The following is a 13,821-nucleotide window of genomic DNA, read 5'->3' as shown; positions in this document are numbered from 1 at the left end:
TTTATCAGATTCAGATAAAAATGTTTTACTCATTATGTTTTACTCATTACTCATTTACTCACTATTGTTTCTCTAATACAAGCAGGCTTTTGCTTTCCAGCATCAACCAAAAGCATTGATGCCTGTTGGTTTTTCTTAGTGTTTTCAGATTTAGCAATGAATAGGATTAAAGATAGATGTCCATTTAATCATTACGGACTGAAAGCTTTTTCCTCTGAATGCTTTTTAGTCTCTAGCTCCCCCTGGAGGATCAACGCTGCTCATACATCTGCTCATCCTGATGCCTCTCATCAAGCATGGTTTCCACATGCTGTCACTTCATACAGAATAATGTAATCTGGCCATTTAAACATAGGATATTTAATATTAAAAATCCATCTTGACAAGTGAATATATTTACAAAATGATTGCAATGTACTCGTGAGACAAAAAAGACACATCATCGCCAAATCAGCGTCTTTATTTTACAAACGCATTGTTCTATTGACATTTTTATTTAATAAAAAAGCAATTTACAAGCTTAAGAACCAAAATGAAAGCTGCACAGAATGATTATGAGTAAAATATATAATTTGAATAAATATATTTTATTTCATGCTATAAAATAAAATTCATAAATGGCAATAGATACAACATCAGCTCCTAGCTAGCTTCATTTACTTCATAGTTGTACAAAACAGTAGAGTTCTGAGGTTCACAGTTGGGTTGTGAGGTTGTGTGTAGAGTGGACAAAACAGGGGTTCGGGCAGATCTGCTATCATGGTTCAGTCAGTGGTCGTTCTAAGGCTCTCAAGCTTCAGCTCTGTGAAAAATATGGGCTCACTGAGACCTTGAGGCAGAATGTCCGAGAATCGTCGACGGAGGACTTGTTTCCTCACCTGAAGAGAAGTGCACAATTATACTATGGACATAAGAAACATGTCCACTGAGACCACTTTTAACACTATTTACCCTGAGTTCTAAGTTTCTTTTTTTGCCTTATCACCAAATACATCTGAGCCAGACAATATAGTGCAGAGTTTAGGGAGTTATAAAAGGAAAAGGAGTACCAGCTTGACTGAAAACCTCCCCCTTGATCCTGAACAACTACTACTACAGTCTGAGAGCCCGAGGAGCCGAAAGAGACCACTGAACCGCAACATGACAACACAAAGCCCACTCCCTAACAGTGGCTATGCAGCCCAAAATCCCTTTCATTATTTGACACAGCTGGAGGTGCAGCTCTGAACAGTGCCTCTGAGTTGATGACTGAATAACACGCTCAGTTCTTCTGTTGCAGTTCAATGACTACTAATGGATATTGATGAGCTTTTAGATCAGAAAGCAACATCAGATTTTCCACTCATATTCTTATGTATGCATGTATGTATGCATGTATGAATGTGTATATGTATAGATACACACACATACATATGCATGTGTATATGTAAATGTATACATACACACACGCACACATCCATACATATGCATGTGAATGTGTGTGTGTGTATATATATATATATATATTTATATCTATATTTATATATATATATATATTACACAGATACACACACACACAAACATAAATATAAATAAGAGGAGAACTTATCCAACCTATTCAGAAATATATAAAAAATAAATCAATATCAAATTGTCCTGGTCCTGTGTCAATTCGACAGCTCCCTGACATTCAGTTTGTGTGATAGATGACCGGCAAATATTTCAATAGACTTGATGATCCCAATACACCACTTTTATTAAAAGAAAGAAAAAAAAGAAAAAAAAAGTTATTGCTTTTTTTTTTTTCCAAAATACACAGTGGACAGAAATTGACAGAAAAGCTATGGAAGACTTAAGATCGTTTTTTTTTTCTAAGCCTGTATCAGTGTTTGTAAACTACCTGAAATGAGTTTAAGAGGAAAAGGATGAGCTGCAATTTCAAAGAGTAGTCTGACAGCCTACCATGTAAACACTCCTTTTTGATTATTAGTGGCCCATGATGCATCTTTTGTTCCTCTAAGACTGGGAACTAAGAACTGACAATAAGTCAATTTGAGTGTTAAGTGTCAAGGTCAGTTGGTTCTGCATGTGTGTAGTATGATGTAAGTAAATATAGCTACAGGAAAAGCATTTAAACAATTTCCCCTCCATCCACTCATGATGAATATGTGGACCTATATAATCACTGAAATTAAAAAAAAAAAAAAAAAAAGTCTAAAAGCACCTTTTAAGGAAAAAACGGTCCCGACTAAAGTGATTGAGGGCATTACAGTTGAGTCTCTTAAAGGTAGCTAAATAGATAAAATAGACATCCTGGATGGATTTGTTGTATTAAAATAAAGAACAAGGAAAACTAAAAAAAAACTGCAAGTGCTCAGTCAATGAAACAAATTCAAGATAAGTTTGAAGACTATTCATTGGCAATTTATGCAATTTTGCGATTGAACAATGTGCAACACAGCTAAAGCACATGGGTTGATTTTTTTTTATTTTTATTTTTTAAATTAGATTTATTTATTTATTCATCTTAAATGCAAATATTCTGTTTATTATCTGCTAAAATAACCAAGCAGTTATTCCAGGAAGCAGATTTGTTTTTATTCTACATCTCCTCCCTTCAACACCTAGAGTTGCTGCACATTGCTAAGATTGTCCTCTGTGGTTATACAGGAGGGATACAGTAATGTCTCTGAACATTAAGCAGTAGCTTACAGGGGACAAGTCTACCTCATTTGATAGGAACCAATTGCTACCTTATCATTTACTGTCTAATGACAACAACAAAGAAATAAAAACAAATGATAAGGAAAGGGGTGGAAATTGAGCTGAAAAAGTACAAAATAGATGACATTAAATACTTTCTATTCGTTCTCGGTGCCACTTAGCAATATATGATGCGGCTGTATTGACTATACTCTCTTGATTTAATTAATTTAAAAATGAATGAGGCACAGACATAAGTGCCATAATCTTCAAAGTAAAGCTTGTGGCAAGGCACTAAGTTTAAGATGCCACTTTTCCTTGTGTATTGTCTGTTTTTGTCTGCTTTAAACAATTACGCTATCTATTGCACAACTTTTATCTCACCTATTTATGGCTTAATAATTGATGCTAATTACATCTTAGCCTCTTAACCACCTTCTTGGAAAATTGTCCAAATTTGACATGAATGATTGTTTTAAGCTTGGAACATACATTCCTTCGAAATAGCAATGAACTAGGCCTACATTAATTCAAGAAGACACTCTTCTTGATAATCATTCAATTATGAAATACAGTCAAAAAGCACTGCTGAAAATCACCTATTTATCTTTGGTGTGAAATCTTGGCACAAAATTGTTTTAGCAGTTTGTACCTTTCACTTGGAAAACATTACTTACAATATTACAAGATGATAAAGTGTCCTACATTGTCCTATGGAAATGGAACTCATCATCATAGGCAGATTCAAATTAGTTAGCCACTGATTCAAATGTGGTCAAATCAGCTGTCAAACCTACACGTTACATCAGTAGAAATCAACTTTGATTGGATTATCTTGGTAAACATTAATCTAAAAGTACTGTAAAGATAGTGATATTGATGACCGACAGTGTAATAAATCCATACAAAAAAATGAAGTAATAAGGATAGCGATGTGTCTCTTGCGAAATCCCATAATGTCTGGGCTTGCTCTTCTTACTGTCAACAAGAGGATGAGCCCACATTCCCTGGAATTTAAGAACTGCATTCTTGAAGTAACATGACTGACAAAACACAATGTTCTCCTGCAAAATGCACAAAAAAGAGAAAGTATGAGAAAACATCAAACTCAAACTCATTATCACAAATTCAACAAGGATCAGATGGGACAAAATAAAAGCATATAGCAAGTGCTCCTCAAGAAAGGCATTGAACAAGTGGATGGCAAATAAGACAGCAATATGGCACAAAAAAGAAAAAAAAAAGACCACCCAGCTGAGCTTTTAAATTTGCAAACTTCTATGACAGTATAATCAATCGGCCTTACAAGTGCCATTGTAATTAATGCAGATTATATTAATTCACAATTGAAAAAAAAAACAAAAAACACAACTCTATATACCAACTAATTCCCAATCCCTCAACCCATTCGTTCAAATAGTATAGATAAAATACAATGCTGACATATGTATGACTTTTAGCCAACAGTATTTGTGTGAATGCAAAGTTTTGTTTCAGGTCATATCATGTAATAATGACTTTTTACCCAGAAATATTACAGCTGTGAGGCTAGTACTACACTGACACTGCAGCACCAGACAGAGAATCGTAAACTGAATTACAGGACAAATCCCATTGACTACCTCTGCAAAGTGCATCAATACTTTGGATCACCAGCTATCGCTATCATTTACCATCTCCTGAAGCCACATCAATGTCAACACCTTGGAAGAGGTTTGACAAATTAGTTCCACATCTAAATTTGACCCTAACAATGGCAGAAACAATAGCCACTGATTAACCATTCAATCAAAAAAAAAAAAAAAACCAAAAAGACGCTGTGGGAAAACAGGAGAAAAAATTAAAAACAAAATGCAATAGCTCTTTCAAATAATGGAAGAAAAACCATTTTAAAATGGCTGATATTCCTTTGTTCTTATTGTTTGCATATTAGTGAGACTACTATTTCATATTGATTCATGTGAATAGATCCTACTGTGCTGAGTCAACAACCCTCCCTCACTTGGATCGGGACAAAAAAGTTACACGTATGATAATCGAGTATAAATCTGTAACTGGAGTGTAAAGGATTTCAAGTGACTTCAATGTATGGACGTAATTCACGTATTTCATGCATGACAGCATCTAAAAAGTCACCCATTGGCTGACAAAGTGTAGTATTACTGAAAGATTAAATCTAACAGATTATCTTGAAAAGAAAAGGGCCGTTCCTTTTTTTTTCTCCACTCTCCACATTTGCCGTGACAAACATAGAAGTAATCCTGCACTCTGAGTGTACTCCTGACATAGCACCTTCTTTTTCATCATTTAACTTGGTTGATCATGATACATTTGAAATGGACTAAATCCATACAATCAGCAGAATATTTTCTCTTCGTATAAAGGCTTTGTGTTGAGAGAATATTCTTTACAGGGTTTGGCAATAAGATATTGTACATACAGCCTATGACCGATTTCAAACGGTGAACACGTCTGTGCCTGGTAGGTTCTTGGCTATGAGGTAGAACCCGGTAAGTTTCATGTAGGTTAAAATACTGTCTGTTATGAGTATGTAGTTGCATTATGAGGTATTGAACGGATATGTCACACGAAGCTTTGCACTGGCAGAAAAATCATTCCTTGTGAGTAAGTGACCTCCTGTGGCCATATGTGCAAAAACAGGTCAGGTAAAAAGGTGATATGACAAGCATCTTACCAGAGCTTTCACATTATCAATTATTGCAACATGCCTATATAACTCTGTAAATATGTTTTAAAAACATGGAAAGATAAAAAGAGAAATAAAGGGGTCTTGATTATTGGGACCTCCTCAAAAATAGTAAGTTGTAACTCCCTTAGAAACTCCCTTTACTTGAAAGAATCAGATTTCTACAAAGCATCCATTGCTCTCTGTGTTCAACTCCTAGCATTCACAGAAATCGACAGAAATCATTGATATAAGAAATATTCATTGTAGAGGGAGCTGATTAAAAAGTTAAAGTTGAGTTGAAATTAACATATCTTAAAGCTTCTAGAACCTGAAGCGGGACCTAAAAATCACATCTTGATGATTGAGCCTCCTCTGGACTGCATTTTGAATTCTCTTCCATATCATTGGCTGGCGCCTCTTCTGCATATTGTGCCTCAAAGGCAATCCCCTCAGATGTCTCCTCTTGGTCCTTGTGACCTGAGCCTCCTTCCGTCCTCTCTGGAGAGTCAATGTGATTACTGCCCTCCGATGCTCCCATGTGCTTCTTCCTCAGGTGCTGGTTAAGAGTGCCCTGAAAGGGAAAGCATTTCCCACAGATCTTACAGTGGAAGGGCTTGTTGTCTGTGTGTCCACGGATGTGGTACTCCAGCTGGTCTTTTCTTGTGTACTTCTTGCCACAAAATTTACAAACAAATGGGGTAATTCCCATGTGCAGGCGCATGTGGCGGTCCAGGCTCCCTTTCTGATTAAAGGTCTTCCCACAGTAGATGCAAATGAGTCGTTCATTGTAGGGATACCACTGACTCCTCAGACTCCGCTCTCGCACATCATTCTCCAAACCTGTGGTTCCTGCAGCAGGCTCACTATCATCGGATGAAGGCTTGATATGACTCAGCATAGCTGCTGGGATGGCCAGAGGGCGTTTTGCCCTAGCTCTGCCACCTCGGTATCCACTTAGCATGGAACGGGATGGACTGGAGCTGCTAAGGTTGACAAAGCAGGGGGACGACAGCCCTGAGTAAGAATAGGCAGCAGTCTGGATGACAGGACCGTAAGACCCTACACTAACAGCCAAAACCTGCTCTCCATCGACCAGCTCTGTGTGGTAGCCATCATCACCCGCTGAGGAACTATCTGAGTAAGTGGGCCGGTCGGTCTTCTCTATCTTCACATGCACATCTGTTACTTGCCCATCTTTGCCAATCAGTTCCACTTGCTCCATTTCTCCCTCCATGGGAGTATCATGCTCTGACACACTATCACTACTGCCACGGTCTGACTGGCCTTCCTCTTGCTGTTGCCGTCCCCGTGCCAGGCTCTTTCCTGCTAGCTCCTGTCCTGCCTGAGTCTGCCGGGAGTAGTAAGGGGGGGAGATCTGGGTAGGGTTTATAAAGAGGCTGCTGTCATTGACCCCATTGCGGCTGGCCTGTGATTCATCTTTTTCTGGGCTGCAGACATTAACTGGGAGACTGATTTTTGAGTGGATGCTCTCGAGGATCTGGGTACACTTGTCAATAATAGCCTGCATCTGTAGAAAGCTGGCAGCAGTGAGGAAACTGATAATATCCTTGAGCTGCAGGGACATATGACCAGTGTAGCAGAATGCGAGAAGCTGCTCAAACACTTCAGGGCTCTTGATGACTGAGATGGAAAGGCCGCTCATTGTGCTGAGAGCTGAGTGGTCACGAAAGTAGGGTGAACTAGCTGCCAGCACAGCCTTGTGGGCACGAAATGGCTGGCCCTGAATGTGAACAATGATGTCACATAATTTTCCCTGCAGCCGCAGCTCATTGAGCTGGGTCAAAACAGTGTTGCTGAACTCCGGCACATCAAACTCGATGTAGCTGCCGTCGTCCATGTCTTGGAAATGTTTCTCCAGTTTGTCAACCTCCTGAGAAAAAAAAAAGAATTAAATGCAGATGAGATTTTATTGAGATTGCAATTAAAATGGTTAAAATGGTGCATCTTCATAATGTCTTCTACGTGCTTAATAATGTGCGGTCTTAAAAAGACATGTCAAATCCAAACTATCAAAACGTTCACTCTTTCAACAGTATAAGATTGAAATCCATAATCTTAGCTACTACAGGCAATTATGTTTATGCTTATTAGTAAACGTCAGAAGCCTCATACTTGCGGGACAACTTTTTTTTACATGCTGTTTAGTGTGCTCTAGTTATAATTTCATTATGCCTGTGACCAGTTACCAGGGCAACACCACTTAAAAAGCCTTTGTTTTAAACCTTGTTCAGCCCAAATTATTTTGTTTTGTTTTGTTTTTCTTTTCACAGTTCTGTCTTTGACTAATATGACAAAAAGAACGACTAACTGTAAGCAGAGTAGCAAAAGATTCATATCTCTTTTGGATTCATCAACCCGTCAGTGAACTCTCGTGATAAATAAGCTGTTGGTAATGTTGCACAATGCACAGTGTTCTATATGCGATAACTGCAGTGGAACATTTAGATGAGGCAAGTCATGAATGTAATGATTTGGCACAGGAACGAGAAAATCTGGTTCTGCTTGCAAGGTGTTTACAGATGAAATATTTCATCAGTATTGTTACTTTTCTGTAACGTTTCTTTTTCACATTACAAAAAAAAAAAAAAAAAAAAGTCAATTAAAGCTTAACTTCACCCCCAGGGCTCCGTTTAACTGCTGACACCACACACATTTTTTAAAAATTCGCAAAAATAAGCTAAAGGGTGCAGCAGAGCTGAAGAGAGGTGCAGGGTGTGTACCGTATGTGTGCCAAAGTTCAGTGGCATGATATTACTTGGGAAAAATGATGAGCAACACTATCAAAAGTTTCAAAGCGGAAGACTTTTCTCCATGTATGAAGAAAAAAGAAGGCGAAGGGATACAAGCTTATTTCTGCCTCCATGTTGTTTGACATGAATAGTGAAGTTGTATAAAATTGTACATTTATGTACACTTCCCAGCTTAGTGTCCCTCTGTATGAGGCCAGAACTCGATTAGAGTGGCTACTTCCAACAAACAAATTAAAGACAGCCTGCGGCAAAATGCAGATTTGTAATAGTATCATAGAGAGTTTTGTCTACTACTTCTATGTAGTAGTCCAACGCTTAACAAACTTAAAAGTACAACATAAAATCTTGTGAATCAAGAGTCTTGATTAGAACACATTGCCTAGTGCAGAGCCAAAAAGTATTGCCTTTAAGTAAAAGTCATGATGTGCAATTTTTTCAAAACGCTCAATTTTGTTAGTATTAACTAAAGATTGCTAAGGATTGTTATGAAGCCACTTTCAACTAATTCTGTGTTTTGTATAAAGATTCAAAATATATGTACTAAAAAACATATTTTACAATTTACTTTGAATGCAAACTGAAAGCTGACCATTTCTGATATTATCTGTTAAGCCTTTCCGAATTTGAATACATTATATTAATATTCCTAAATGGTTAATCTCTAGATCACATGGACTAAACTACGTAATGTATTATGTTAACTAATCCAATGATGTTACAGTTACATTAAAATTACTTTGTAATGAGCAAAATAGTCCAAGTCAATTTACCTCTGTCCTTAGTCAAGCTACATCTTAACTGTGACCATCCTGTCTGTGGTTGCTTGTGCCTGATAGCCCTGAAGGGTGATTAGCTTGGCTAAGACAATTATGAATGGCTGCTTTATCCAAAAAACGGGCATTTAAAAAGCCGTAACCAAATATCAACATGTTCCTTTCAGCAGTTGGTATCATTATCACATACATTAGGTCTGCTAACAATGTTGACCGCCACGGGTGTTTTTTTTTTTTTTTTATTAATTTGACTCAAATGCAAGTACTTCCAAGCTGCGACACTACTGCTTTGGTTGTCCACACAACCTGACTATGGTTGCATGTCACATGTTTACTGAGCTAAAACAACAGCATATGAGATAAGGTACACAGAAACACAGTATTATGAATACGCAGAAGTGAGTAATGGTGGCATGGCACAGAAGTGGTGTGTATGCCACCTTGAAGCAGGAAGAAAGAAAGAGAATAAGTGAAGGAAACTGGTACAGCTGGTATCCATATTGTGAAAGATGGTTCATAAGTAGTTAGTTAAGTTCAGCAGTTCAGCAGAATTTGAAATTAAATTCTATTTTTACTAGTCCTCCCATGCCATCTGCTCATCACCCTCTTCCTATCCACATCCTTCCCTGTCCCTTGCTGGTAATTCAGCATGCTTCTACATAGGAGTGAGCCCCAGAGAGTGGTTTGGGAATGTAAATACTTTCACCAGTCACTTGCCAAGACACCTGTCCAACAACCATATGTTCTCATCCAAACACAAGGACAAGGAAAGATGTAGCATAACAGAAAGATTAAAAAAAGGTGTATAATCGTTTCCCTCCCTTGTCATGAGCCTTAAAGTACAGTATGTTCATATACAAAATTGCATCAGTAATGGCTGCTTACAGAATGTAGAGTGAATGTAGCCAAGTTGTGAAGGCAGCCAAAGAATGCATTCTCAGTGGTTGAGATGCACATGCTGGGTGAAGGTCACATGCTTGACTCACGTGAGAAAACTGAAATTGTTTAAACTCGGCTCAAAAATTCCATCTGGGGCTCAAGTTCTTTGTCTGGTTGGCAATAAACCTACTCTACAGCTGTTTCAAGAGGCTGATAATAAAAGACCATAGGCTAAACATTACTGTGATGGACAAACAAATGTAGACTTTCTGTACTTCTAAAGGAGCTATGTTCCCTCAAGATAAAGATGAACAAAGAAAAAAATCAAAGCCTCCAAGCGAACACGGTATTCCTTCCTCTATTAGCAGCATTTTACCTAGACGCTGTTAGTGGGGTAGGTAACTAAAAATTTCACAAAGTGCAGTTAAAAAAGATGTTATAGAAATAAATTAGATGACATATACTTAATTTTGATGTACATAGACGGGAATATTACACTTTACTACCCCCAAATTCTCTTTTCGTAATGCATTTTGGACTTATCTTTACTAATTGGCTTACCGGGACCTGATTAGTATAAAAACGAGGCATCATCTTATGACATTATGGAGGAACAAAAATAAACTCTTTAGATGAGGACACTCGTTCTAAACTTCCATAGAAGACAATAAAGTCAATCTACATTGTGATTTTCACTCATATTGATGGCAGGTCTTGTGAAGATAAAAATGGTGATTGACGCAAGCTTGGTATGAAGTGTAAATCAAGAACAGTTTGCTCGCTCTCGAATTTCCTTATGTTTTACAACATAAAAGACAAAAAAGTTGAACATTTTCACTGTTTTCATCTACTAACCATGTTGCATTAGACAATGCATGCGCTTCTTAAAAGACAATCAAATTTGCCATTCCTATATAATAAAGTTATTGTTGGTGCTGCGGTGCTAGTGTGGTTTGTTAAGCCCACGAGGACAAGATCACATTGGTGGATATTGATATTTTTTGATTACAAAAAAGGGGAATCGGAAGGCATACACAGAAACTAAACAAGCTCATCTCTATTCCAAAAATTCAAATCACTAATGCATTAAGGAAAGTTAGTGCTGGGAACCAAGTTGGTTCAGAACAACAGTGCAAGTCTCTCAACTTGTCCCTGAAGGGTCCCTCCCACCTTCTCTTGTGTTTTCTTCCTTGAGTTTTGCTCAATGACTTTTGTGGTCAGGCCACCATTATTTATCTATGACATTTTGCTGCTGCTTCATATCAGTACTTATGATAAATTTTACAGTTATTTTAGTATTTATATTATATGTGGACACGGCCCTTTGAGCTTAAATGTTTGAATTTCCCAACACTTTGTCCTTTACTGTTGAAAATTGCAAAAAAAAAAATGTAATGTATTCTTTTACTAAGTAACCAAGAGCATGAGGTTATTGCATCATCTTTTCAATAATGAGTGATAAATGCAGAAATATTGTGAGGCCAATATTAGCTTTTTTAATTTTATTTTTTCAATATTTTTCTTTTAATGCTGAAATGAAAACAGACCAATGTTTCTCCATAGTTTTCCACCACTCAGGTACAAGTTGTACAAATCTGTTGTCATTAAATGAACCTCAACTCTGATAAAGAGTAATAAAATCAATATGGCTAGTTGGACTGCGAACATAGTTCGCAAATATTATGAGAATCAAATTATCGAGGAGTATTAAAGATGAGTGCTAAAATACCATACCACCTATAATTACCACCCCAGCCACCTAGTTACACAGTATCAAGTCCATACTATGACTCAAACCACCTTTGTGGTGTCTTACAAGCTGAAGAAACATGTTCAGATCCACTTATATCTGTATGTGTTAATCCTACTGAGAGAGTGAGTGAAGGAGCTCTGTCAGACAAACTCTGGGATGACACTCTTTTCATTTTCCCAAATGTTTTCCATTATTTGTTCTGCAGAAAAAAAAGCAATCCAACGGGAATATTTGATATCAGTTACACACTTGCTTTTGAAAGTTTTGAGTTATTATTACCACACACCTCACAAGAGTCCCGATTTCACAGAACCTCAATAAATTATGATGATTGGTCTCCATTGAAAGATGACGACTTAATCATGCATTCTCATGCAGAGGTTGTAACTACTTTGGGTAAAATCTGCTCTAACAAGTCTTATAATCAAACACTTTCAGGTATAAAATGCTTACATTCACAGTGGGCTCACTCTATGGTATGGGACATTTCGAGGAAAAATCTCAACTCTGAAATAATAGTAAACAGTGCTGGGTGTCCTAGATGAACCTAGGTGTACTGAGTAACCGACTGTGTCGCTGCACCTTGTTCTTTCCTGTCATAACAAGACTAACACATCAAGATTAACATTAATGACGGTATCCTAACACGCTTTTCAGGTAACACACCTGTCTGCACATGATATTTGAATGTATGCATATGGGCCTACACCGCTGACGGCAGAAATATAAGATTTATCACCACATGCCGTCCATTTTCAAGCAGCGTTTTCAAACTTTTTTTATATAATTGTGTTACTATACATACCATGCACTGGTACTAAGGCACACAACGTTGCTGTTAACGCCAATAAGCCCTGTCGCTGCATTCGTAGGCAAATGTATAGTACATCAAACTTTATAGCAACCCATAGTGTCAATTATTGTTAGCTGTTAAATAGGGCGATCTACACAATGGTACAGCTAACATTCGGTCATCCAGTACTCCGCCTTGAGTTTTTTTGTTTGTCACAGTAAATTTATTGCTAATTCGTGTCAAGTCAAAACATCCACATCGGTTTATCGGGCCGAGCAGCCCATAAACAAGCAACCTATAAACGCTGGCTAACTAAATTTGCTAGCCTGAAACTGAAAAAGCGATTCAGACTAACGAATCAGTTTCATATTTGATTCACGCACGGTTGTTTGATTGGGATACATTTGTGGGTGTATAACAAACTATAGAAAGTTGGTTGACAAGCTATAATTTAGTAAGGGCGCATCGTCGAATGCAGGTACAATCTATGCTGTCATTCGAAATAGCTAACTTACAAGGCTAGCTAACCTATGTGGAGTGAGTGGCTTGCGCTAGCATTTACTCTCTATCCCATGTTAGCTTGCGCTAGCGGCTTTCGCTAGCAAGCAGCAAGTTGCTAGCGTACAATCGCAGACCTTTCCGCGTTACTTGCGACCAGGAAGAAGACACGTCGATACGAAAAACTAATTACCGTCACGAATCTATGCCACATTGAACTCAACCAGACTCACCGTCTTGCAGATGAACATTAGACCTTGTCCATTCCCCTCAGTTATTCGCTAACACTACAACCAGGCCTCCCCCCCTCTCCAGTCCAGATGTGTCAGACAGTTGCTGCTGCAATTTTTGCATCAACAGGAAGTGTTCTTTTGGCTCTTTGCATTCATTCTATCAATGTGTTTTGCAGCAGCCCCTCCCTAGCTCATGTCAGTGTTCTGTATGGAGACATCATGATACACGGCGTGATGCAATACATACACGCCCAAAAAAATAAATATTTAGAAACAGGTCCCAAAATAGGTTACAAAAAGCAACCCTTGTGTGAACTTGCACGCTGTCAGTTTACGCTTTTGACACTTCACTCAACTTCAAAACTCACAAGTGCTACTTGAACGTATTGCTTGCTATTTGTATACATTTCTGTTTTGCCAATCTTCTACTATTTGATTTTAATTTTGATTCCGGTTACTATTGCTCAAACGTGCATCTGTAACAACTGTACAAAAAGAAGGGATATACTGCCAATATTGTATTTCCTTCAAGATTCTGGAAAAGTGCATGTAAATATTTCGGCATTGTTTAGTGGTTCGACGTTTGAGTTTGAAAACATCTCATTGGTTTCCTGACTTTTTTTTTTTTCCATTTTGTCGATATTGTATTTTATATTCGGGAATTTGTAAAGTTAATAGATAGAAAATAGAGCATCACTTCCTATATGCAATTACTGTTTTATATATTTTTTAATTGTTTACATAAACCAT

The 13,821-nt window shown here is 37.6% G+C and overlaps 1 protein-coding gene across 1 annotated transcript; it reads right to left on the bottom strand.

Annotated features, from left to right (window-relative positions):
- Positions 1-444: 444 nt before the first annotated feature.
- zbtb34 (zinc finger and BTB domain containing 34) lies at positions 445-13,206 on the bottom strand. Its single transcript, XM_086173304.1, has 2 exons — positions 13,072-13,206; positions 445-7,262 (listed from the first exon to the last, which is right to left on the bottom strand). The coding sequence occupies exons 1-2, from the start codon at positions 13,087-13,089 to the stop codon at positions 5,712-5,714; spliced, it is 1,569 nt and encodes a 522-aa protein (XP_086029430.1). The 5' UTR covers positions 13,090-13,206; the 3' UTR covers positions 445-5,711.
- Between the last annotated feature and the right edge of the window lie 615 nt (positions 13,207-13,821).

Source organism: Fistularia commersonii, chromosome 26, assembly GCF_037954325.1.
Source record: "Fistularia commersonii isolate RoL2024-O1a breed Wild chromosome 26, RoL_Fcom_v1.0, whole genome shotgun sequence".
Classification (NCBI taxonomy): domain Eukaryota; kingdom Metazoa; phylum Chordata; class Actinopteri; order Syngnathiformes; family Fistulariidae; genus Fistularia; species Fistularia commersonii.
Note: the sequence above shows the minus strand (reverse complement) of the source record. Positions and strands in the feature narration are given on the sequence as shown.